Here is a 27,571-nt window from a genome sequence, read left to right on the forward strand (position 1 = left end):
CATGGTTATATGTTGTCCCCCGGTATAAATTTATTGCAAATGTTGTTTTCATATAACGATTGATGAAATATTAATTTTAAAATGCAGTTAGTTCCACTGGAATGATAACACTCCTTCTCAAGAATCCTGTGATACATGCCCCTTCCAACATTATTTAAAATATTTTAAGTCTTCCCTCTGCAAAACTACTGCTGTTATTCGCTGTGGTTTGTATAAAGGCCCCCCTATGGATAACAAAAGCCCCTCTCCCCTATGGATAACATTGTATCCCATTGAATACAATGCATAATAAAATGGCGTCCCATATAGAAAATGGCAAAATCAAGGTTTACTTTTTGGAACGTATGTATTTTTGAATATGTTCTAGCCATGGATAAAGAATCCATGGGCATGGAGGGCTAACTATGGTTCGGTACAGAGCGCCCAAAAAGGGCACTCTGCCGGTGCCCATGTTTGCTCCGCGAGGGAGCCACAGCAGACAAACCGTGTGGTTCCATCGCGGAGCAAGAAGAACCCGCAAAAATTGGGTTCTTCTTGCGGTGCAGTTGTGATGCCACAAGGCGCCAGTGGCGCACTTACAGCATCATGAAGGCGCTGGGACGTGCAGACACTAAGCGTCCATCACGTCAAAACAGCGGCGCCCGTGTGTATAGGGCGCTGCCATTTTTATGCCCCTGTCACGTGCTAGGGGTGAGGCGAGAATGGACGCTGCGTCCTTGGCCAATGCCTAGCATGTAATAGGGGCAGTGCAAAGGCCCATCTAGATTGGGCCTATAAATGCAGTTTAGATAACCTGGGATAACTTATAAAATTTGGTTTCTTTAGCACAAGGATAAAGATAGTGTGGGCTGTTTGGGCATTTAAACCACACTTTTTATTCACCTCTAATGGCTATCCAGACAGGCCTAATGCACACCCGACTCCAGATGTTGCACGGCATCATGACGCACCTCTGGCGCTGCATCCAAATGATGCCATGCTGAAGGGATGCCATACAGCTGAGCTGCCGCAGTTATAGCATCCTTTGGAGGGTGCAAAAAGGAGCTGCTTTTTGTGCCCTCCAGAGGCTGGATCAGGGCTGCGGCATGAGGTTGCCGCAACCCTGATCTGGCTGAAGAACGGGCTGCTGTATGCCGCCCCTTCAGGGCTTTATGTACAGCCTCTAAGTTCCCTGGTATTTTTCACCCTAATTTGAGGAATAGTTTTCTGCCTGTAAATGATAAAAACCACACACAAGTAAAATGGCTTATTTGGAACTCTCTAACCCCCATAAGTATTCCTTTCTTGCGAAAAATAAGCCAATTGTGAAAGTGATGTGATGTCACTTCCAGTGCACTGTGGTCTGTGGGAGAGGATGGGAGGTGGAATGGTTCCCAGTCCTTGTGCAGTTTAGTCACCACATACTTTAGTGGTTTGTTTTAACATTCATTCAAACATTGGTTACCACAATCTGGGAAAAAAAAAAATGATTCCATCTAAGTACCTGCTCTGTGTTTCAATTATCAAGAGGTCTCAGGATTCTAATGCTCTGTAGCAATATATGACAATTTCTAACATAGCACATTGCAGTATTCTATTGCACAGGCACCTACAGATGAAAACAACCGCAGACATTCATGGTGAAACTGTTTTTTTACAGTCACATCAGCCCTCTTCAGGCATTCAGAATGTGTGTATTGTAAACCTGTAAGGAGGGGGAACATGCCACCTCTACTTCTTATCATCTGTTCTATCTATTCATGAGCTTTCTGCAGAGAACAGTTTCCTCTATCCAAGGAGGCTTTCCATCCTTCCTACTGTCTAGGTCAAGAATTGACAGCTGTCAGGGGTTGGGGGGAGGGCATACTCACTGGAAGATCTTGTGTCAGTGGTGTCACTAGGTTTGGAATCACCCCATGCAGTAACTCATTGTGTCACACACACACACCCCACTGACCTCCTCCCATACACCCCATACAGAATCCATACTAATGTTTTCTGCACTAATATTCCTCATAAATGATCATTTCTATATATCATTGAATGTAAAAGCAATATTTGTAATATAAACAACTAGCAAAATTAAAATTATACATTTACATTACAGTACAATAGACATAGCCTATATTTACATGTACATAGTTTCATGTGGTTAAAGTGAAAATTTGGTAAAATGTTATGTTTTTAAAGAAAATTTAAAATGAACATTTTTTTAAAAAAACATAAGATTTAAAATTTAAACTTTTATTCTTTTTTTTTTTTTAACTTGATGCCACTCCTTTTTCCTCCTACTAAGCCTCGTCCTATTCACACCATTTCTTCCACTGAGCTCCAATATTTTAAAGGGACACAGGTGAATGGTACAACTCATTTTTGCCAAAAGGCAGATGTTTGGGAAGCGGTGGTGTCACCTCCCTTAAGGTGTCTCATCTAGTGCCGTCCGCACCCTCCTCATCCCCCCAATGATGCCCCTTCCTTGTGTCAAAATAACTTGGCTAGCTTTGGGTACCAATTACTTAGCTCTGAGCTATGGCAGTTAAAACGGTCTCAAACTGGATTATTTCTGCAGTGTTGTTTTGGATCAGTCTCAGGCACGAGAGAAATGTGTCTTTTATTCACCTGAACCTTATTACTACATCAAGCCAGAATGGTGTAATTGTTGGAATGTTGGACTAGGACTCTGGGACACCAGGGCTCAACTCCCTCCTAAGTGAAAGAAACCCATAAGATGACCCTGGGCAAGTCACACTCTCTCAGCCTAAGAAAAAGGCAATAACAAATCCCTTCTGAATAAATCTTGCCACCCCCCCCCCCCCCCCCATGAAAGAGGCAGTTTAGAATCACTGTAAACTGGAAATGACTTCAACACACACAGTAATTCTGGTTTTGTTATTTTAAAGTTTGTTGCTTTAGATGCTGTTGTTATTAATTTATTACGACTTCTTGCTATTTTACTGGTTTAGAATGTTTTGTTAAGCATCCTGGCAAACGACAAGCATATCAGTCTTTCAAATAAATAAATAATAAATGTTAGCTGATTGTGAACATGGCTATATTAGTTTAACTTCTATATTATTTCACATTACTAGTAGAGTGCAAGGAAGAAGAATACTATATTACTTAATAATACTTATTATTTATAAAGTACCACAGAGAAACCTGTAAAGTGATTAAATTTAAAAAGAACAAAGTCTTCCCACAGGCTTGCAACCTAAGAAGACATGGCCATATGGAGACAGGAATAAACAGGAGGATAGGCAGAAGCACTTTCTTCATCACTGATTTTGAGAAGGTTTGTGTTTTTGTAACTGCTCTGAGATTCTGTCAGAAATCAATTTAACAGCAAAAACTGTGATTCCTATCCCAAATATATTTTAACAATCAAATGGGTGAAACTGCTATCTTTCCCAAAATCTATGACTTCTTATGTGATGGGTGTTTAAAAAGAATATTTTTCTTTTTTGCTTCTTTAGAGTTGCTGCTTTTTGCTTATAGCATTGCCCTATGCATCTTTACTCAGAAGTATAGTCCACTGAAGTTAATGGGTCTTACAAATAAACATGCACAGGGCTATTGCCTTAGAGAGTTAATAGTATAGCATATTGAATCCTGCTAACCTAAATAAACAGCTGACCTAGTCCAGCGGAAGGATGCAAGTCAGGCTTTGTGTCTGGCTCACCTTTTAAGCTCCTTCTCCCTCTTCCTCACTAAGGGAGACATAGGTGGATTAAGCTGATGATTAGTGCTTAACCCTGTTGGGATCTCTGACTGATACTGAGAGTTATTTATAACTACTGGTATGGTTCTCAAAATGAAGACAATGTGTTTACAGTCAGCCCTCCATATCCACAGATTCTTTATCCGTGGATTCAACCATACATGGCTTGAAAATATTCAAAAACCTATAGATTCCAAAAAGTAAACCTCGATTTTGCCGTTTTATACAAGGGATACCATTTTACTATGCCACTCTATTTAATGAGACGAGCATACAGGGGCCTGAAGCCAAACCCCAGGGGATACCAAAGGTCCACTGTACTTTCAAATTAGATGATAAAATACATAGACTAAATTCAAGTCCAAGTTAGTTGCAGAAAGAACTTCTGCCAACTTGCTACCTCACAGTAGAGGAACAAGGGTTAACAGCAAGTATCACTGGTATTTATAGGATTAATTCCATAGGCAGACAAGCAAGTTTTGTTGTGCAGATGCTGCGAATGAGAAGATCTATCTTGAAGGTCCAAGCAATGACCATTTCCAACAAATAATATATGTTTCAAGTCGGAGAACATGGCTAGTTAAAAAGGAATGAGATGAAAGAATAGCCAGGCTTCGTATAAACAGCCACCAGTAAACTATATCTCCTCCTCCTTATTATTCACTTGGAAGCAATGTTAATGTTCTGGAATGGGTATCCAAAATTGCCTGACAGATATATCCCTGAGCCATGCATTTTCCCTGCCCCAGGCCATTGGCACAGCAGAATATGAGGCATTTCAGAATCTCCCCATCCTCTTCAGGTTTTCACCATAGCTGTCAGTCTTTGCATCTTCTCCAGCAACCGCTCCAAAGGAATGAGATGAAAGTGCTCTTTTAATTTATTTGGAAGAGGGAGACAACAAGGGATGCCCCTCGAGGAAAGACCTCTTGCTTTTTGGTGTTGCAAGACTTGGCAGCAAAGTGATTTTGTGTTTTCCTGGGGCAGGAAAATCATGAGAGGCAGCCCTGGTGAGAAGTTGCATGCCTGTTTTGCTCATTGCAGCTTCTAAAACTAGTAATACTAGTTGGAGTTCTGTAATCTGAAGTATGTGAGGAATGATCTGTGACTACTCAGTGTTGGTAGAAATGCACTCTGCACTTGCTCCAGGACTTTCTCTTTGTCAGCATGTCACACATTCTGGTTCTGGGCTCTACCATGCTACACCCAGGTTTTGAGGCTTCAAGTCTCGCTACACACCAAACTCCTGGAAGGTGCAGGGTGATCAGATGTCCTCCTTTTCCAGGACATGTCAAAATGTCTTCCATTTGGGCATGACAAAGAGGCATAGATTTATATTGATATGAGTTCTGTTAGCTTTTATGTCAGTGGTTCTCAACCTTTCTAATGCCATGACCCTTTAATACAGTTCCTCATGTTGTGGTGACCCTCAACCATAAAATTGCAGTGTCTCAGTTCCTAAGACCACTGTAAATATGTGTTTTCTGATGGTTTTCTGATGGTCTTAGGCGACCTCTGTGAATGGGTCGCTTGACCCCCAAAGGTTGAGACCTGCTGTTTTATGTTGTAAGGTCCCACATTTTCCTTCATTTTGTGATACCTTGTCTTCCTTCGTGGTGAGGACATCTGGTCACCCGGGGAAGGTGACACTGGACATTTTCAGGACAAATGACATCATAAATCTGAGCTCTTATGTTTAAATCGGTGTCTGAATTTAAGCTCTGGTGAGCCCCGGTGAAGGACCAGATGGGTTGGAGAAATTCCAAGCGTGTCAAGGCTATGTGAAAATTGGCTGAGTGGCCTTGGCCAAGTCATGCACTCTCAGCCTCAAAGGAAGGCAATGGCAAACCCCTCGGAAGAAACTTTGCCAAGAAAACCATGCTAGCCAGCCTGGCATATTGGTGTTTGAGTGTTGCACCAGTGGAAACCAGGGTTTGGTTCCCGCTCGGCCATGAAACCTACAGGGTGGCAAGTCACATTCTCTCAGCCTCAGGGGAAAGCAATGGTAAACCTTCTCTTAACAGTTCTTGCCAAGAAAACCCCAAGATAGGGTTTGCCATAGGGTTGCCATAAGTCAGAAATGACTTGAAGGCACATAACACACAAACACACGCACAGGTTCACCTTAGGGTCACCGTACTTCAGAAATGACTTGAAAGTACACAGCAACAACAACAAAAATGCTATTTGCCTGAGTGCAAAACCACGTGGAGGGTATGGTGATCAGACTTGGTCCTCCTTTTCCAGGACATATCCTCCATTTCAACCCAGGGGGAATTCCAAAATGTCCTCCATTTTGAGGCTGCCTAAGGAGCATACATTGAGCATTTCTAGGAGTGTTTTAAAGCTTTTTGCTTTGTTGCTGTTGTTGTGCGCCTTCAAGTCGTTTCTGACCTTAAGGCGGTGAACCTATTGCGGGGTCTTCTTGCCAGGTTTCTTCAGGCTGAGAGAGTGTGACTTGCCCAGGGTCACCCAGTGGATTTCATCCTGTCCTCAATTGCTCCCAAATGCTCTACATTTCGAGGGGCCTGGTCCTCCATTTCGGGTGAGGAGATCTGGTCATAGTTTCTTTAAAAATAAATACACAAATAACCCTTTGCCTTGAGAGATGCAAATGAAGGGTTAAGTGTGTGTGTAATTAACCCCTTCTTTGCACATTTATATGTGTGTGTGTGTGTGTGTGTGTGTGTATAAAATTAAGAGAGAGAGAGGGGGGGGGCATCTCCGGGGAGCCTAAGCGGCTTAGCCTGGGAGCGCAGGCAGGCAGTCGGGCCGCCCTCTGGGCCTGGCAAAGGCGAGGCCAGCAGGGATTGGGCTCCCAAATAGGGCGCCTTAAGCCGCCTGCCAGTCCCAGTCCTGGCGCCTTTGGGGAGCTGGGCTGCTGAGGGGAAGAAGGCCAGCAACAGGGGACCCAGAGAAACCAGACATACTGATTTCTCTATCCATTGAGAGAGAGAGAGAGAAGAGCCCCAGCAGCCCTGAAAGGGAGGGAAAGCAGGGGGGTTTGCTTTGCCTTAAAACAAAAAAAGCAGGGGCCAGCTTTGTTTTGTGTTTGTTTTCTCTTCTTCATCTTCTTCTTTTCCCCCCTTTTTGGTTTCCATGACAGTTATTAGGTAACCAGAGGCATGGAATAGTCTCCCACAATGCTCTGGAGAGGAGGAGGAGGAGGAGGCTGAAGGAAAGGAAGGAGGGGAAGAAAAGGAAAAAAGAAAAGAAAGAAAAAAAGAAAGGCAGCCCAGTCCTCAGGCGCAAAGAATGCCAAATGCCAGACTCCCTTGGATTTTTATGTTCCTCCCTTTCGCTCTGTGTGTGTTTGACTTGTGTGTCTTTTTTGGGAGGGAATTAATATAAAGGGAGCGGGAGTGTTTTAATTGGGAAGGGAGACCCCTGTGCCATCTTTCACCACAGAGAGAGAAAGAGAGAGAAGGGGGACCATGCCTGGCCCGGGCAGAGGATGGCCAGCCCTGCCCCTCTGCCAGGTGGGCTCCTCCTGAGGGGGAGCAGCGGACGAGGGGCTGGCAAAGAGGAGGAGAAGGAGAAGGAGAAGAAGAGGCGTCCCCCTCCTCCTCCTCCTCCAATCAGGCCTCGCCAAGGGCCAGCCCTCTCTTCCAAATGCCTCTCCAAAGGATCTCGGTGGTCCCTGCGCGGGAGACAGCCGCCAGCAATGGGAGAACTTCCAGCAGCAGCAGCAGGAACAAAGAGAGGAGCAAGGAGGGCGAGGTAAGAGGGAGGAAGGGCTGCAATCGGAGGGGGGGAGGGGGTCCTGGTGGGGCCTGAGTCTTGGACCCAACCCTCCTCCTGCCTCCCAGTCCTCCATTTCATCCCTGCCTCCGGGAGGAAAGTCCCAAACGCCTTGCCTTCTCAGCATCCCTGGGAAGCATGGGTCCCTCTTCCCTTATAGCTTTTGCTTGGGTCTGTCCTTTGCTTTGGTTCTGTCCTTTTCTTGGACTTGATCACCCTTGAGGTCCCTCCTAACTCCTGTGATGACCTCCTCCATGAGGAATTTATTATTATTATTATTATTATTATTATTATTATTTTCATCCTGACTAAGAAGCACGGAGGAGTCTTTGGGGCTCCTTTCTGTGCTCATGTCCTCCATTTTATTATTATTATTATTATTATTATTATATTAAACTCAGTTTTTGCATCTTCTCCAGCAACCGCTGGAGAACTGTCAGGTTTTGCATCTTCTTCAGCAACCGCTGGATATAATAATAATAATAATAATAATAATAATAATAATAATAATTTTCAATTATCAATAATAATATTTAATTTTCAATGTTCCCCTCTTTCAAAGGGGACGCCTGTGTGGAAAGGGGTGTGTGCGTTGTGTGTGTGTTGGAGGAAGGTCTGTGGTTATTATTATTATTATTATTTTATTATTAATAATATTATATTTATTATAAAATTTAAATTTAAAATATAAATTATTTAAATTATAAATTATAAAAATATAAAATTATATATAACATTATAAAATTATTATAAAATTATTATTATTATTATTATTATTATTATTATTATTATTTTGTTCCCTGAAGGGTCCTACATTTTGCCCTGTGAGGACATGGTTTGCCCTGGTTCATCCCTGGGGCTGGGGAAGGGATTAAAAAAACCAAGACCATCCTCAACCATCAATAAAAAAGTCCATCCCAAAAGAGGATGGTCTTTTTATCTATCTATCTATCTATCTATCTATCTATCTATCTATCTATCTATCATCTATCTATCTATCATCTATCTATCTATTTTCCTCCCTCGCCATCACCAGCATACATGGTAGTTGAAATGCAACCTTGAAGGGGGGTTGCCTGAAGCTGGTTGTCAAGCTGCATCTCTGGCTTTCCTGGGTCACAAATAAATGTAGGAGATCCTTTAGGCGCTTGGTGCAGCAGACAGGGAAAGGTGGGAAATGTTAAAATACCCATTTCTGCTTGTCTGCCTCTTTCCAAGGGGAGGCCTGGGTGAGAGAGGGGTGCGTGTCTGTCTTGGAGGAAGAAGGTCTGTGCTCCAAATTCTCTGCAGACAATGGGCATTGTTCCTCTGGACCTTCAGAGGATCTGCTCAAAGGCAAGGCTTTGGCATCGCCTTTCCTGGGGGAGGCTTGCCAAAAGGTGTCCAATGACAACCACACTCTACGGCAGTGCAATAAAAATAGCAGTTCCAGCAGTCCATCGAATATGGGTGGACTGTCATATATAAACACACACACAGACACACATGGTTATCCTCCATTTCCATTGTAGAAGCTATGGGTTTTCTTCTCGTTCCATTGTTCTCTGTCATTTTGGTGGCGGGGGGTGGTTTTATTAGTAAGAAACTAGTACAGCTGAACAAGAAATTCTGGGATCCACGCCTAAGTAGTTAGCACACATCCTCATGATTTTAAAAGTGGGTTGTTGTTTTGTGGTAGAAATCTCAGGCTACCAAGGAAAAGTACCTTTTGGCAGAGGACTTCTTCCTCTTCCTTTTTTGCATAGAGATTCTGGGGTTTGGGAAATGAAGTTAGGACTTACTTAGTCCTCTTGTCTCCTGCCTGGTAAAGGTCTCTAACCTTTAAGACACAGATTTTCAATTGTGAATTATAGTGGCTGAGAAGAAAACAAATGAGAATGTGCAAATGTGTTTCCCAGTGACGTTTTTTTCTATGATTTATTCATAGCTTATTCGATCTGTTGATTTCATTTATCAACAGTGCGTGTATTTACAATTCTTGTAGTAGTGTAAAATAGCAGTAGATTTAACTGACAATTGATTTGAGAGCCTTCTTCAACTCATTGGTATTATTTTTAATAAATTAAACACAGTGATTATGACTCACTTCTTTTCACCCACAACATTTTCTAATGTTATCCTTTTCGAGCAATAAACGTGTATTTTTTCCCCCCTGAAATGGTCCTGCTTTATTGGTAGTTGCAAACACGTTGTTGAATGTGAAGTAGCAGGTTGGAGTTTTGCTCGCTGGAAGTGAACGGAAACTGAAAGTGGTTCAGAGAAAGAAACGGGGGGCAATAAAATGGGGAAGTATAATGATGATGATAATATATTGAATGAACTACTCAATTCTCACTTATATAAGCAAAACAAGCTCTGTATTAGAATGCAGAAAATAGTTCTTGTCTTCAAGTCATTATGTAAACAACCCCCAATGAAAGCTTGTATTCAGTGGGAGATTGTTTTTCATATGGTATGATGAACTGGATTTAGTTTGGGAAGCCTGAGGGGTTATTATATTTCAGGCTGCCGTAATGGGCTGATCAAAAGAGTATTCAAGAAGATTCAGCAAATACTGTAAACATAAGGGTAAAGAGTTCTTTCTTAAAGACCAGAAAACCCCTTGAGATACTGATTTTGTGGCAGTTGCATGTCTGTCTTCTGCTGCTTTGTAGAGTTTTCTACATGTTCTGTTGTCCACTCATACAACTTTTCTTCAAAGAAAAATAAAACTCTTCAGATGACCTTATAATTAATAAATAAAATAAAACTTTAATTTATATCCTGCTTTTTGTTACCACAATCAAAGTGGCGTACAACCTTTGAAAAATACAATATATTCAATCCCCCCCCTTGAAAAAGGATTAAACAATTCTGTCCATTAAAATTACAAACGATAAAATCTAAAAACAATAAGACGATAATGAAATAACAGTGGGCAGAGTCTTCGCTTATATATGTCTGTGGGGGGGAGCGTTACATGGCCGGGATCTATTCCAGGAAGGCCTGCCAGAAGAGATCCATCCTGACAGCTTTCTTGAAGCTCTCTAGGTTGGTAATTTCATGGATCTCATCCGGCAGGCCATTCCATAAAGTGGGAGTGATTGCAGAAAAAGTCCTCTGGGAGGTCGCTGTCAATCTGGTCTTTGTGGACTGCAACAAATTCCTCCCAGAGGATCTGAGGGTACGGGGCAGATTATACGGTAGCATAGTCTGCTGTCCCAAAGCTATTCCTTCTGTTAAAACAGTTTTAAGCCTATTTAGTGGGATAGAAATGCTGCTTATTTCTATATTTTGGGAGTGCCATGCTTGATAGTTTTCTTTTTGTATGGAGGAATAGTCTGAGAAAAATTAAATTGTCCCTGTGCTGCTTCCAAACTCTATGCACTGTCTTCTCCAGATCCTCTGTTCTGTTCAGATGGTCTGCACGAAAGGACTCCCAACTTCACCAATGAAGAGATCTAATCTTTAAGTATTAGAAAAGATGATAACTTGTTCTCTTCTTCAGCATGTTTGTCCTTGAAAAAAAAATAGTCAGAGAGAAAAGAATTGCTGTATTCATCTTCTTAGCAGTAAAATGTGAATGCTTAGTTTCTGCCTTATAATAGTTTTTAAAACTTTCTTCATACAAAACTGGACTGTTCAAAAGTGTCTGGAAATTCTGAGTCAGTTTTGTTCCAGAGTTCCTGCATATTCATAGAAGGTGCCAGCCCTGCAGCCAGTCATTCCTGAAATATCCTGATTTTCCTGTTGCTTAGTGTGGCTATTTTTCTCAGGAACCAAAATCCACCTGGTTGTTCTTTCTCAGCTGCATCTTAGGGGTGTGGCTAGTTTCATTGTTGGTGTGTTTTGACCCCATTTGGCCTTCCTTTTTTCATGATACCTGTACTCTTACTTTTTCCTGCCTTGTGTCTTCACCCTGTCATGCCCACATATGACATCCAGACTCATACAATATTCCAGAAGTCAATTTCATCAAATCAGTTTTAAAATAACACTTTAACTATCATCATAGGGCTAAAGTGCTTTGATAATGTAACAGTATACAGCAGGAATTTACTTGATCTCTTGTGCACCTGTGTTCCGGAAACTATAGGTGTATTTACCATGGCTGAGTTTTCTCTGCTTCTTGCTGTGTGTAGTGGGAAAATGGGCTGGCTGTGAAGTGCCCCTTTTATCTCTGACAACAACCAAATGGAGAAAAGAGAACTGATTGCTGCACTGAACCTGACCTTTGTAGCCAATGTGCTTGGTATATGTTAAGAGAGGAGGAATGCAGCAGCAGGAGGATGGTGTCAGCTCCTTTGGGCTTTCTCCTGCATGAACCTTACAAAGAGCAAAGCAGGGAGGCTGATTAGGCATGGGCAGAAAAGGTCTGCCCTTCAGTCCCCGATGTCATGCTTGCTCTAAAATAAATGTGCAACAACAAGTAAGAGGTGTTGGATTGAGGGTGGTGAAAGAAGCTAGGGGTTATGCTTTCCTTCTGGGATGACAAGAGGGGACTGGCAGACTTGGAAATGACAAACACACTCTGACATCATGAGAATGCTTTAGACAGACATGGAGAAGAGTAGAACTATTTTGTTTGTACCAGTTCTTGTGGAAGAAGGTGTGACCATCATCGTGAAGTGACCTCTTGGTTTGCAGTCCTATAGCATGGGGAGATCCATGGTGGGAGAGATTGTGGTAGAGGTTGTCTGATAGGGAACACACAGATGACACCTCAGTATAGTCTTACATTGGGAAATTGTACTCGGGTATGCTGAATTATTCAGCTTTTTACTGTATGACCTGTATGTTGTTGCTGTGTGCCTTCAAGTCATTTCTGACTTATGGCAACCTTAAGGCAACTTTATCACAGGGTTTTCTTGGCAAGATTGATATAAAAAGGGTTTGCCTTTGCCTTTCTCTGAAGCTGAGAGAGTGTGACTTGCCCAAGGTCCCCCAGAGGGTTTCCATGGATGTGCTGGGATTCAAACCCTGGTATCCAGAGTCAGAGGCGGGATACAGACCGCCGCTTTGCGGCGGTCTCCCGCCGGCGCCATTTGCTCCGCGAGGGAGCCGCAGCAGCCAAACCGCGCGGCTCCCGCGCGGAGCAAAAAAGAAGCTCCATTTCGGAGCTTCTTTTTGCGGCGCCTTTATGACGTCGCGAGGCGCCTGGCGCGGACTCGCGACGTCATAGGCGCCGCGACACGTACGGACGCTCAGCGTCCGATACGTAAACATGGCGGCGCCCATGTGGAAGGGGCGCCGCCATGTTGTACGTATTCTATACGTACTAGGGTTAGGGGGGTGCGGAAGCACCGCCCCTTCCTAACCCTAGTACGTATAGAAGACGTACTTTATGGCGGTCTGTATCCCGCCATAGTCCAGTGCTCAAACCACTACATCATGATAGCACACTGTGTATGCTAATCTGAATATATTACTCTTTCATCTAGTGCAATGTCCAGGTGGCACCACTGATACTGGCTGATTTGTGCCTACCTAGTGCACAGCTAGTTTATGAAGGCTTATTCTAATCCTCCTGTTTCACAATTATATGGCTGGGGAATGACGGAAAGATGCCATCTGCAGGCTTTGGTACAATTATATTGGGAGTAGTGGCACAGCCTTTGGCCTTTATTGCTCCTTGGCTGACCTCCTATCCTCAATGTTAGCTTCTCTTTGGTTTCCGTGTTATAAACCTTATTTCCAATATATTCTGTTGTATTAACAGCCCTATTCAGGCCTTGTAAATTCAAGGCCATGGCTTCCTTTGTTTAGGTAGGGGTTGTAAAGATTGACCATTAAGGCCAGCCTGGGGGCAGAGTTGGAGCATGATATCCATATGACACATGCCCGTCCCCGCCCCCATGGCAGCGTGATGCTGCGAGCTGCTCCACATGGCGCACAGCATCAAGACACTTGTCTGTCTCTGCATTTACATGACACAGCACCAAAGGAACGCCTTAAAGCTACAGTGCTGGGCTATCCTTTCCAGGGAGCAAAAACAGGGCCAGCCCGGGGATGAACTCGAGGTGTGGTGTCCATACAACACACACCCCGACTCCATCCCCATGGCGGCGTGATATCATGCGCCACTCCACATGGCACATGGCATCATGGCGCTCCTCTGCCACTGTGTTTCCATGACACAGCGCCAAAGGAGCACCTTAAAGTCATGGTGCTTCAGGTATCCCATCCTTTCCAGGGCGCAAAAAGGAGCCACTTTTTGCAGCTCCCTTTTGCACCCTGGAGAGGCCCGAGCGGGGCTGTAGCATGAAGTAGGGGCGACCTGCACAGCCTCTTAATTTGTAATGTACTCTTCTTCTTTTCCTACCGCTTCCCATTTTACCAACCATTATTTTTTTCCCCTCAATGGAGCTGATTGTTTCGTGATAGTATAAATTTAGCCATTCTGGCTGTAACCCTGCTTTTGCTCTTTCTCCCTTAACTTTCATCAATAGTCATTCCTTGTCTTTGATGGTTTTTTTGCTGCTGCTAATATTGTTTCACCTGTATATCTTTAAACATTTATGTTTCCTCATCCAGTTTTCTCACCTCCTTCTTCCAAGTGTATTCTCACTGTACATATTATTTGTTCTGCATATGTTAAACAGATGGGGCAATATACTCACTCTTGCCAACTGGAAACCATTCAGTTTCTCTATATTTTGTCCTGATGGGGGCTTCTTGTCCACAATATAGGTTATGCATCAGCATAATAAAATGTTGCATTCCCATTTCTTTTAGTTAACCATAGTTTTTCATGGTCTATGTAGCCAAAGGCTTTCTTGTAATGTATAACACAGAGGCTGATTTTCTTTGGAAATTCTGTAGTGTGCTTCATTAGCCAGCATATGTTTGTAGTATCATGTGTAGTGCCTCTTCCTTTTCTTAATCTGGTTTAGATATCTGATATATCTTGCATCATATAGAGCTGCTTTGTGTCCCATTTTGGGTGACATAAATCCAAAAAGTAAATATAAATAATAAAATAAGGTAAGTCTTTATTGTAAAAATAAAACTGTCAGTGGTGCCTGGAGAGAAACACTTCACTTTGCACTCTCTCCTTATGTTATCAAATCTACTGCTAGCTTCATTCCATGGAAATCCCCTTTTGTGATCCACTACTGTGCCAATAGGTGCAAAAGGGTGTGTACGGTTGTGGGAAAGAATCTTCTTGAATATGGTACTCTGCAAGTGCTTTTTAATTTATGGATTTTATTTTGGAAATACATAAAATATTATTTTGCTGTAAACATACAGCCAACCCTCCATACCCTCGGATTTCTTTTTCATGGCTTCAGCCATCCATGACCTGAAAATATTTTTTTAAAAAAATAAATAAATTCCAAAAGGCAAACCTTGATTTTGCCATTTCGTATAAGGGACACCATTTTTACTACACTGTTGTATTTAATAGGACTTGAGCATCTACAAATTTTGGTTTCCATAGGAGGTCCTGGAACCAAACCCCAGCAGATACCAAGGGCCCACATTTTCTGTTGTAAGAAACCCAAATATTGTATATTAGGTGTGATACCAATAATAAATATATGGAAGTACAATTAAATAAAATAGAAAGGTCAGAATTTGAGGGAATATTCCTTGTACCCTGGTATACTGCTTTCTAAATCATAACTGATAGAAATTAAGTTCACTGTGTGACTAGTCAAAGTGGACAGTATTTTTTTACCACCCATTGTCCTCCCAGTGGTGTTCACATCTATTAATTTATGTATTTCAGCCACCCCTAAATGAGGCAGACAACTACTCAGTGCAAAAGTTATCAGAAAAGCCATGGGTACCCTATGCCCACTTTACATGGATCCTCATTCACTGTATTTTCCTGTAGTTGGCTCAGAATCACATCTACTACTAGCTTCATTCCATGGAGCTCCACAGTGAAATCATCTTGGAGCATTTCTGCTATCTCTAAACTAAACAATGGTGGGTTGAATGAAGTATTGTTTAAAAGAAGGATGAATCGGGAGCTCTACCTCTTCCTGTGCTTTCTATTTTAATTAATTAAATTTTCATCCCACCATTTTGCTAATAAGAGTCACACCATTTGCTAATAATCATAAATACACTTGGATTTCCCACAGTGAATTGGTGAAACAGTTCCCTTTGCCACTTCTGAGCAGTGAAAACTATTTCTAGGACCCCACACAGATGAAATTATTTTTTCCCCTGCCATTACACCCTGTCCTATCAACTACTGTGATGGTGCCTCAGTTTCCTGGCTGGTGGAGCAGTGAGGTTGGCTTTGCCCGCAAGGCTATTGCTCCTTGACTTTATTTTTGCTGCTTTGGGGCATTGGTCCCTCTCTCTCTCTCTCTCTCTGTTTTCCTAGAAGTTGATAAATGTCAGAAAGGCATAGTCCCTAGACAGAATGATGCCAGAAGCACTGGAATTTGGTGGGCACACTTGAAAACAATAAAGCTCTCACAGTAGTTAACAGAGTTTTGAAATGATGTCTGGATGTTTGAAACTATCTTTTTCATTAAGAACAGGAAAATCTATTTTTTACATCTCATTAAAACAATAACCTAACATAGGGAAACACAATCCTGACTGAACTGACTATAGATGACAAGTTCAATCCCTAGTCTGAAGTTGAGGTGATGCCAGTGTTGAGATGATGCCAGTAGGTTAGGCTAGTTTGTCTAACATACCTTTTACCATTAATCGCAGGGAACACTGGGAAGAGAAGAACCATGCACACCGCCTTATGCATCTTGGTGGATTGGCGAGGTTCAAATATCTGAGGTATAATTTAGATTTATGTTCAGATAACTGGGAGTGTCTGTGTAATCTAGTAGTAAAAACAATATTAAAACTAGTATTTTGAGTGAATCAAAAAGCATCAAGACACTGCTCTCTGAACAGTTATTTGAGAATGTGTACATTGATTCTGAAGCTTTTACTACAACATGAATAATTTCAGCACATTGGACAGCAGTCACAGTTCAATCAAACTTCTATTTAAAAACACAAGTTATAAGTGCAAGTTAAAGGGAGTTTTACAAACACATTCAAGACTTAATAAAATAGAAACACAACAACTCCCCATTAAAAGCTCCATCTGCTGCAGCATATTAAAAATCAGTGCCTCCTTAAATGAAAAGGTCTTTACTTGCCAAAGGAAAGACTGTAGGGCGGGAGCTAGCGAGACCTCCTGTGGAAGAAAGTTCCACAATGTAGGAGTAGCCACTGAAAAGGCTCTTTCCCATGCCGTCACCAAGTGAGCTTATGGCACCAAGTGAAAGCCTTCTCCTGAAGATCTTAAGATCTTGGCATGTTCATATGGGAGATAGGGTTTTTCAAACATGTGGGCCTTTAAAGGTTTCTCTTCAGATCGTATACATTTTTTGCCTTTACAGGGCATAACCAACACTTTGAATTCTGCCTGGAAAAGGATCAGCAGCCATGTGGAGTTGTTCCAGCAAGAGGGTTGATCCCTATAAACTGCTTCAGTCAGCAACCTGGCTCCAGCATTTTGGAGAGTTAAAGGGGAGAAAATACTATGAAATGCTGGAAAATGAGAGATGCACTCCAGTGTTTTTGTGGAACAAAATGTTTTAAAGCCATGCTGTTGTTTAAAAAGCTTTTATTTGTCCTGCTAACATGTTTTGGGAAAACCCCTCTTTGTGAGCTGATTCTTCTGTTTCTCTTTTTCTGTAGCCAGCTTCTAGCATTAGAACTCTGACTACAGAAAAAGAGAAACAGAAGAATCAGCTCATGAAGAAGGACAAATAAAAACCTTTTTAAACAACACATCTCTCATTTTGCAGCATTTTGGGCCCACTGATGTTCCTGAACAGTTTCCAAAGGCAGCCACATGTAAAGTGTATAGTAGTAATCCAAATTGAATATAATCAAGGCATGTGTGTCACTGTAGCCAGATGCAATTTCTCAAGGGATGGGCACAGCTGCCACACCAGTTTGCTCAAATTTATTTCTGGCCATTTCTGAAACCTGGGCATCCAGCCTCAGACTTGAGTCCAGAAGCACACCTAAGGAGCAAAAATGAGATTTTAGGGGGAATGTAACTCCATCCATTATAGTCTGAATCCTTTTTCTCTGATATGCCTTTCAATTTACGAAGAGCACCTCTGTTTTGTCTTGATTAAATTTCAATTTTTTGGTCATTACCAAAAGTAGAAAGTTTTAGAACAGAGGCAGCTGCTTTGGAATTGGATGGAAAGAAGTGAGGAAAAATTGAGTGTCATCATGTTACTGGTGATACCCAATCCCAAAATTCCTATAAGTTCTCCCATTAATTCGTGTAGATGTTAAATAGCATGGGGGATAAAGCTGTGCCTTAAGGGATCCTGCAAGCCAATGGCCGTGTGGTTGAATAGGAATCTCCTAATCCAACTGTATGAGTTTTCCCCTCCAAGAAGGACTTATATTGAAGCTGTCTCATGCTGATCCATTAAAAAAAAATCTATTCCCGTACTGCAGTAGCATAAATATAATACAGACAAAACAAATGTTTGATTGTGAATGAAACACAAGAGCCACAGTTATATTTATACATGAAGAACATAAAAACAATACCACTCCCTAAGTTTTCCTTGCCCTACAGTCCTTTACTTTCTGATCTTACATTTCATTAAAGTGATTTATAAGTTGCCAGAGTTTCCTTCTTGTATAGCCAGATGTCAGAACTGCAGTTTCTGATGTAAATTGGTTTTCTATGGTCACCTTCAAGATGCCACAGTTGAAACTTCATCAATTTGTGCTGCATTCTCTAAGCAGTAGTTGCAGAAGCTCTTGTGTATATGCTTTTAGAATATCTATTTCTACTCAGGAGTAAGCCCTGTTATATTCAGTGAGTACATATAGGATTTTAATAGTCTTACTGTAAGAATCAGCTCTTTAGAAAACTGTCTTGTTAGGTATAAGGAATATGTGTGTGTATACTTATCTCTATATTTTATGTACAGATTAAAAATGTCTCAAAATGTCAATTTGGGCTATTGGTTTTCTGTGGTTTGTATAAAGATTGGCCATTTGTTTTGAGTTTCCAATTAAAGTTAGACATTTCTCTGCATATTTTTCAAATAGGTAAAATTACTGAATATAGAGCCTACAATGTTACAGAAGAGTCTGCAGTCTTGTTTTGTGTGATCATGTGACAAAATATTGACACTGATATTGAAAAGATATTGACAGCTCCAGTTATCAGGTGAGGAAAATATAGGAAATGTTACTCTTTCTATAGATTTCCTTTCAGTTTTATAATTCCAGTGCTTAGTTTGTTGGTTGCTTTTTGTCAGTTTTGTTTTGGTATTAAGAGATTTAGCACAGTGTGTTCCAATATCCTGGGTGGCAAGTGGCAAATGCTTGGTTCATAGGCCAAATAGTATAATGTGTTGATTGAAGATAGGAAAAGTATAGCATTGTATTTTTCTTAGCAGCATGAGGAGGCATGTTCTACTTTTCCTATAAAGAGGGAAAAATAAATACTGTGGCAGAGATAATAATAATACAAGGCGAGACTGTCCTTGGCAGGAGCTTGATGTACAAACAAAGCCTTGGTATGTATTTTGGCAAAAGAATCAATGACAAATAGCTTTACAGTGGGTGCATGTCCACAAGTGAAAGTGGAAGTGAGTTATAATAATTCTGTCTTTTGGTGGTTATATCTGGAGCTCAAAAAAATTCCATTACTGTATTGTGTTTCCCAGTATCTCATAGTACTGGGGAATGTAGTCCATGGAAAGTAAAGTTTCCATGTTTGGGAAGGATTGAATTATAAATGCCAGTTTATCAGTGCCACTCAGTTACCAGTGCCGGTATTAGGGTTAGGGAGGCATACCAGCACTGGTATTAGGGTTAGGGAGCGCGCACCATGTACATGCTCCCTAACCCTAATACGTGCTGGCGGTTGCATAATGGCGGCACCCTGTGTACATAGGTGCCACCATTATGATGTCACAGCCACACCGTGTGCAAATGACGTGGTGTGGGTGTGATGTCTTTGTGCTGCCCCAGGCTGCTTAGGGCAGCCTGGGCATGGCACGCGAAGGAGCTCCAAAACGGAGCTCCTTCTGTGGGCGCGCCTCATTCCCACAGCCACCAAAATTAATATGTTGCAATATATTGAACAAAAATGATTTACATAAGGGTTGATTGACTAAACTGTGTTTGATTCAATGCAGAGGCATCACTAGGGAGTGTCAGGGGTGCAACCCAAACCAGGTGACACCCAGTCGGGGCCTCCTCCTCATACCATCCAGTCCTATTCCACATGAGGACAGGGATAGAGTGACTCCGAAGGAGGCTGAGTATGCTCCCCCACTCCATGACACACTCCCCCCATACTATCCCATTTTTATCCCAATGAGGAGAAGGATGGGGTGGCCCCAAGGGAGGTCAAGCATGCTCCCCCATCCCATGCTGTCCCATCCTTCTCTTAGTCTGGATAAGGACAGTGTGGCCTGAGGGAGGCTGAGCACACAGCCTCTGGAAGCTCTGCCCCCCCCCCCCCCCTTACACCAGGTGACATCAGGGGTGGGGATTCAATGGATCTGCTGTAGTTGGGACTAATAATTGTATTTAGCACTTGTTTACAGAAGCACCTTGAATTAATATAGAAGACTGAAAACCGATATGAACTGGGAAATGGGTGATTATGTAAGATTAAAAGATAAAGTGTATATTTAAAAGAGTGGTGTGGTCTTGGGACTACACTGCTTCAACATTTAGGTGGGACAGTTGCAGCTGAATGAGCCCCATCTTCAAACTCCCAATCACACAAACATTCTAGGATATAATTCGAAGACATAGCCAAGTTAGTCTGGAAAATCAGTATGCAAAGGTGTATTGTAGCACATTTGAGACTAACTGAAGGAAAGAAGTTGGTAGCATAAGCTTTTGTAGACTTGACCCTGGTTGCTCATGCATCTGAAGAAGTAGGCTCAAGACTATGAAAGCTCCTGCTATCCACTTCTTTCTTTCAGTTAGTCTCAAAGGTACTACAAGAGCCCTTTGCATTCTAGCATATATATTCTATAGAAATTTTGAAGGCTTGCTTTTAGGGGACTGGATAATACATAACCTAGTCATTATATGATGTTGAGACTTAGCTATTGGGCTTCCTTTGTTGCTTCCATATTCCATTGTACTCTTAGGAGTTTATCACACAGGAGGAATTTCTCATAATTTTGCATGAAAAGAACGTGGGGCCAGAACGCATTCACATGAATTCGCTAGTTCAGCAAATTTACGTGATTTCGAATTGCGTTCGAACTGACTTCCCATTGCCCGAAAATAGGTTGCCATTGCCTGAAATTGTGTGTGATCACCTCTCATGCAATAACATGAAACCCCATGATTGCATTTGGACTGATTTCCCATTTCACAAAATTGCTTGTGGTAGTCTATCACGCAATAATGTGAATCCCCATGATTGCGTTTGGATTGCCATTGGATTATACTTCCAATTTCCCTTGTCTGATAAACCCCAAACTGTGTAAATATAGTTCATAAGGTAAGTGGAGGCTATCCCTCAAATTAGACTCCGAAACCTGTTTGAAACTACTTTTTTTCCTAGTTCTGGTTAAGAAACAAACCATAGTTTATTGGGTTCAAATTAAAAAAAAATAATAGCATGGGAGAAAAATGGGCGGGATTGGAGCATATGAGGAGGGATTGAGAAGATAGAGTACAAAGCCCAAAGTTTTATTTCTACAACCAAAGTCCAATTATTATGTGTAGTAGTATTAATAGGTAGTAATAGTTTGCCCAAAACTTCAGAAGGGCTTTTGGCCATGGTGGCTGGGGAAAACCCAGCTTTTAGCCACCCCAAAAAGGAGCAGCCCTTTGCCGCTCCCAGTGAATACTTGCAGTTTATATTATTTTTAAAATGTGTACAAGATTAGTGTTGGCAGGAAAAGAAGCCTAATTAAATAAAGAAGAGAGAGATTATCAGAAGATTACTTTTTCAGTGTTGGGGAGATGGGGGGGGGGGGGGGCTTTAGGTCACTGAGCTTTAGCATTATTTCTGAGACAGGTTTGCTCATTTTACAAACCTGTACAGAATGGACCACAACCACAATAGAATATGTCAGATAAGTAAATAATCTTCTTATCACCAGTGTACAACACTCTTTAGTTTTACTTGATGACATGGAGTCAATAAATATGAAAAATAGTTATAAATATTTCTAAATGTCATGTCATTATATTTTACTTATTCTGATTATATATGTTCAGTAGTTTGGCAATGAGTCTTTACTTCTAAGCAGAGGAACATAAATGTTCCATACTCTGGCAAGTTTATAGTAAAGCATTATCAGGGGAGATCAGTTTATTTACTTAAATGTTAAAGGAGATCTTAATGAAATATCTGGCATTGCTTGCAGTATGCTTTGTAGCAAATATTCCAGCCCTGTCAGGTCACTGGCTTCTGTATAAGAGATGCTGAAGTTAGAAATAGCAAAGAAAGGGAAATATAAAGAAAGAATCACTGCAGAGTGATTTAGGCCTGACTTTTAAAGTTTCATGTAGCTAACAATTGGAGCATGTAACTTTAACACTTTATCTGAGCATTCAGAACTTGGTAGGGATTGCAAACTATCTCTCTCCCTGAGAAAGTCACAGGTATTTTTAAAGCACTTTGAAGTTCTCAAACAAAAGTGCAAAGTGTTGTTATAAGGTGACATGTCTTGTTAGTATAAGGTGAGAAAGATTCTCCACAGCAATCTGGGAATCTGGGATGCTTGTAAAACGGAGTCATCATTTTCCTTAGTTCTTTTGCTGTTTTGTTTTTTTTAAAAACCCACACACAAGGATTTGACCACATACTCCTATGAACAAATGCCAATTGCTACTTAAGCACACATTTTCTCCAATGCACAAGTGGAATAACAGCAAACAATGCTATTTTATAGTGACCATTCTGTGAGCTTTGTGAAAGTTACAGTAGGTATGGCCAAATTTTAAATTATTCATAGCAAGACAAGAATATTAGAATCAAAATATCATTGCTGGATATCAAAACGTCAAATCTGATGCTTTTGTTAAATAGAGACCCTCTGTCATCATGATCTCAGAGTTTCACCACACCGTGGAGATAATCACACTAGGGTCAATTCCAGAACCTTCCCACAATTATCTCATTATTGGCAATGAACGGGATAGTAGCGCTATGAGAATATATTTTTCCACACAATTTCACAATGATGCAATAATGATGAACCAATAATGATAGGATAGTACTTTTGCATTCTGCAACTTTCCATTCCCAGATCATCAATGTGAAGTTATGTGCATGTGAAAACTGATTATGGGCTCTTACACAATAGCATGATTGTATCATTATTAGCTTCTGCACATTCACAATACCATGAATGAGGCATTATTGGCAAGCCATTCATGGGGTTTCCCCATTAAAAAGTCACTATAGGCCAATTACTGGTTATTCATGGGAGAAGTACTGGATGAGTGCGACATCATGTGAAAATCTTACACACTTGGAGCATTCCATTTTTCTCCCATTTTATAACCTCATGTGATAATCTCCAGTACTGATTTTTAGGTGAAAAAATACACAAATAGTAGGATGTGAATTGTAGCAATACACATATAACTATTGACCTGGTAAAAGGTTTTTCCAGCCAAACTGGAATTTTAAAATGTGCTAATATTTTATAAATTATAACATTTTTTTACAAATTTGAAATTAGTTGCCAAATTGGGCAATGGTGGGGGACAGGAATAAAACTAGTGGCCCAAAACCAAAAACAACAAGAACATGCTCATTGTATTTCTAGGAATATGTAATGTTCGAAAGAGTGTCAAAGCTGAACTTTCTGCTCATCCAGTTTTGCTGGATCACTTAGATGCTATCAAAGTACAAAATGCTTAGAGATTAGTAACACATTACATGCCTACTTGACCCTTATCTATAAAAGCTTTTAAAATAAGTCTCACTTGTTGTGAAATCTCTTATATTATCCATCTAAATGCATTAATTAGAGATAATAGTTATAAACCAGTCTCTTAAGTTGCTTTCCTGGAAACAGATACCATTGTTTTGTTTTTTGTTTTGTTTCTCACTGCAAGCAAAACTTAAGAGGAAATGCTGAAATTGAAACAGAGACTAGGCAGTTGTTCAGGGGAGTTTAGCTCAGCCCATTTTCTATCAACCTCTCAGTTATGATAGACACACATATCTTGTCTATAATGCAGTTTGACATCACTTTAACTGCCATGGCTCAGTGGTATGGAATTTTGGGATTCTAGTTTGGTGGGGCACCAGAGCTCTCTAAACCTAAATATCTCACAAAACTACAAACCCAAGAATTCCATAGCATTGAGCCATGGCAATTAAACTGGTGTCAATCTGCTTTATTTCTACAATGCAAACAAGGCCTAAGATAATTTGGAGTTAGGGCAATGACATTTAAGTTGGTTCTAGATCTGAACCATCAGTTTCATCTGATGAATAATGAAAGTAACCCAAACAGTACTAACCTATTGTTCCTCTTTATAGAGTGACTAGTGAAGGATTATTTCTGGGCTCAGTGTTTTTCAACATTTGATTTCTTTTCTCTGCAATTCTGAATTACACCCTGATACACACTGAAACTTCTACCAGACAGCACCCACATATTTTATGGTACTAAAAGATGCTTATGTATTGTGGTTTATTTGAAATTCTAATAGATAAATGTGGCTGTAAACACCGTCTAAATTTTCTCTACTGTACAAATGTTTGGTGAAATAACTTCACAGAATTCTGATTACATCACGATCACATCACAAAATGCAAGTGTGAATACAAAAATATAATTACAGGCTGCCCCTTCTGAAGGCACATTGGGGCTGTGGCAACCGTACGCTGTGGTTCCAATCTTCCTTGAAGCCACCTGACAAAGGAGCAGCAAAGGGTGGCTCCTTTTTGGGGTGGCTAAAAGCTGGGTTTTTCCCAGCCACCATGGCCAGAAGCTGACTTTAAGGCACTCCGGGGACATGCAATATGTAAATGACACACCACTGGAGCTTCCGGAAGCTAGCCTACATGTGGGAGGCTGCTGGGCTTGAAGACAGCTTCTGCGCATCTTGGGGCATGCGTAATCTCTACACCACGCCCCCAAGATGCCCAGAAGCCAGATTTTTTTATACTGGTGTGTTTCGCACCTATGTTCTAGATTTCATATAATTCAGAAGGCATGGATTGTGTCAGTTTATATTAAAATGTGTACTGAATCAATTTTGATCCCACTCCTAATTGTGAACAAAATGTTCAGTGGGTGACCTATGATTCCTATGCAGTTCTCATTCACCCTTTCTTGGATGACCCTTGCTTTGTCCTGCCTTTTTGTTTTCTATACTCTGACCTCCTGTTTTATTTGTTTTGTATGCTGCTTCCAGTCTTGTATTTCTGTAGTGTCTTTTAGGCTAAGTCCACTTATGTGTACTTAGTATGATTATCACTTCTGTCTTTAAGAATGCTTGCATCTTTCTATAGATTCTTCTTGGCTTATATCCACAGAGATTTTTGTATCTTGGGCAGGTCTTTGGTTTTTCTTTGCAGTACTTGCAACACAGATACGTTTTGTAGAAGAGTTTTGAGTTCTCTGAACAATTATTTGCTTTTCCCATCAAGTTGGTGTGTATGAAAACCCAAATAGTGCTCATCAATTGTTCCTCTTCATAGAATGACTAGTGGGGTGTCTCACAGATTCCCCTGAGTCAAGTGTTGTTCAACATCTTTATTATTGGCTTGGATAATGGAATAGAGGGCATCCTTATCAATTTTTTAGATTTTAACTGAATACTGTGTTACAAAGACTGTCCTGACTTAGAGCTGTTTGACAGTGCAATGGGTTGCCTTAGTGTGTGGTGGACTCTCCTTCATTAGACGTTGTTAAACAAAAGCTGGATGGCCATCTCTTAGGAGTGTGTTAGCTGTGCATTCTGTATGCAGGGTTTAGATTAACTGGTCCTTGGGTCCCTTGCTGCTCTATGATTCTCTTATTCTAGTATTTTTATGTAGTATATATTTATATTTACAGTTTAGTATACATATTCAGCAAAAAGTACATCTCTTTTAGTTTATGTTTCATGTGGCTTAAAGTTAAAAACAAGACAGATGATTACACTAAAATGTTAATCAGCTGCAGTGATGTAAAATGATGCACATCATGCAATCTGAGACCTTCTAAATTATAACTACCTCATAAAGCGTAAGATTCAGCGTGTATTTATGAATTAAGAATTTTGTCACAGTTGTATAATTTGTGATTAACGATTTTGAAACTATCATAAATTTTTATGGTAATGCTTTGGATTTGAAGAATTGCAGTGCTTTAGATTTTTGTTATAATGGGTTAGCATTATACATGGCACTATCAGTACTGCCTTGTGTAATGCTATGAGGAGTTTATTCAAATTGCCCCCTACCCTAACCTCTCTATTACAGTTCTTTTTACCAATGGCTTGCCTTGCTGAGTAGTAATGTGCCCTAGTATGTTTTTTCCATCAGACAATTTCCTACACTGTGGAGGTAGTTTTAATTTTAAAAATGGCATGAGGTAAGAGCCACCCTTGCAATATAGTCCTGGCTATTTTGCAAAATGTTTAGACATGCAGAGCTTGTTTCATGGTTAGTGTGGCTCTTAGTTTTGTATCTTTAGTTAGCAGTGTCAAGATTGACAGCCTGAACTTGTGTGTTCAGATGTTTTTGTAGTATCCTTAAAATGTAATGATATAGAGGAAGATACAGAATCATTCTTAAAAACAATTATGACAAACTGCAGCTTTTTTTTGGTTAAGTGCTATACTCTGAAGGGTTTGAATGACACCACTATCTCATATTCTACCTGAAATATGTATATATTTGCATGTCTTATGATGTGCATCATATCTCCCCTTTCTGTTACTCCTGGAACAAAAAGCATGCTAAAGGTTTGCAGGAAAAGGAGGGAGAATCTAGTTATTTTTGGTAGGTGACCCATACTGAGGTATACTCAGTAACCACTTACTCTTAAGACCATCTTTGTTATCTGTAAAATAGGGATAATGGCATCCAATTTCATGGGGGTGCTATGAAAGTAAATGAGATAATGGCCATAACTTACCAGTAGTATATCCATCAGAGCTGTATAAAAATGATGCTACCAATACTAAAAGTGAAAAAAAAAAGGGGGGGGGGGGAGATTCAGGAATGTGTAAAATATGAGAGTGTTGCTGTAACTCAAGTTTCCAATTTGATGCAGAATCCTACAAGCACAGAACTGAAGCTCTTTCTAGCCTTGGGCCATGTTATTCTGCAGGTTGAGAGCAAGTGTTTTTATAATGCAGAAGGCTGAAACCATTCAGATACAACAAGTATGCCATGTCACTTTGTTACAGAGATAGTAATTCACTGCCAGCTGCCAAGTAGTAGTAAGGCAAGAATGTTGAAGCCTTTGAGAAAGAATGCGACAAGCTGACAAAAGGGAAAATATATGATTCTGCTTAGAAAATAGAGGAATGTTCCCATTCTCAAATTATATCTCATTAAAAAAAAACAAATCTCATTAAATATATCTCATTAAAAAAGAAGAAGAAACAGAAAAAATGCCTTCTTCTGCAGGTGCACAACATTGTACTGGAAAACCAAGAGCTCTCCAGCCAGTGATGGCACCTCAGAAGGAGTATATGAGATTGAACCAGGAAACATGGGCTTGTCTACATTTATGGGGTACTCCCCGCTGTAGTTCCTCCATAGTGTTTGCTGTACTCCTCCTATAGTGACTGTGACATAGGTACATGATGTTTTTCAGGATTTGCAAGCAATGTAGGACTTTTCTCTGAAAATCTGGAGAAAAAAGAAGGCCTTTTACCCCACATTCGCTTGGGAAATCCAGATTGGCACCAAAGACACAGCCAGGTGACCAGAAATACTTTGCACTATAGGGCATGGAATTGTCATAGGACCCTCCTTTTCTTCTGGGTTGCTCCAGTCTCACCACAGTGAGTGTGGTATTACCATAGTCACCATGGATTGAGAAACTACAGTGTGGCTACAGGGTGAGTATAGGGTTTCCGTGTAGACAACCCTCTGATGGATTATATCCTTTTTTAAAAAGAGCAAATCCAACCTCTTTATTTTTACTTTTTTTTATAAACAAGAAACTGGTTTATTGCCAAGTTCGGTATAAATGC

General features: G+C 40.8%; 1 protein-coding gene across 4 annotated transcripts in view; it reads left to right on the plus strand.

The window, feature by feature from the left end:
* The first annotated feature begins 6,656 nt into the window (after nucleotides 1-6,656).
* The window catches only part of MARCHF1 (membrane associated ring-CH-type finger 1), a 175,950-nt gene continuing 155,035 nt past the window's right edge, over nucleotides 6,657-27,571 (plus strand). For 2 of the 4 annotated variants that reach the window (XM_089525573.1, XM_089525575.1), the window contains exon 1: nucleotides 7,336-7,417. Coding sequence is in view for 1 of the 4 variants with exons in the window: in XM_089525572.1 (XP_089381698.1) it covers nucleotides 7,310-7,417 (108 nt within the window). In the remaining 3 variants the exon portion in view is untranslated. Of the gene's footprint in view, nucleotides 7,418-16,099; nucleotides 16,175-27,571 lie in introns of all 4 variants that reach the window. The other 2 variants (XM_089525574.1, XM_089525572.1) reach the window with 2 other exon arrangements.

This window comes from Sceloporus occidentalis, unplaced genomic scaffold (genome assembly GCF_023333645.1).
Source record: "Sceloporus occidentalis isolate IW3139 unplaced genomic scaffold, rSceOcc1.0.p SCAF_5, whole genome shotgun sequence".
NCBI classification, from domain to species: domain Eukaryota; kingdom Metazoa; phylum Chordata; class Lepidosauria; order Squamata; family Phrynosomatidae; genus Sceloporus; species Sceloporus occidentalis.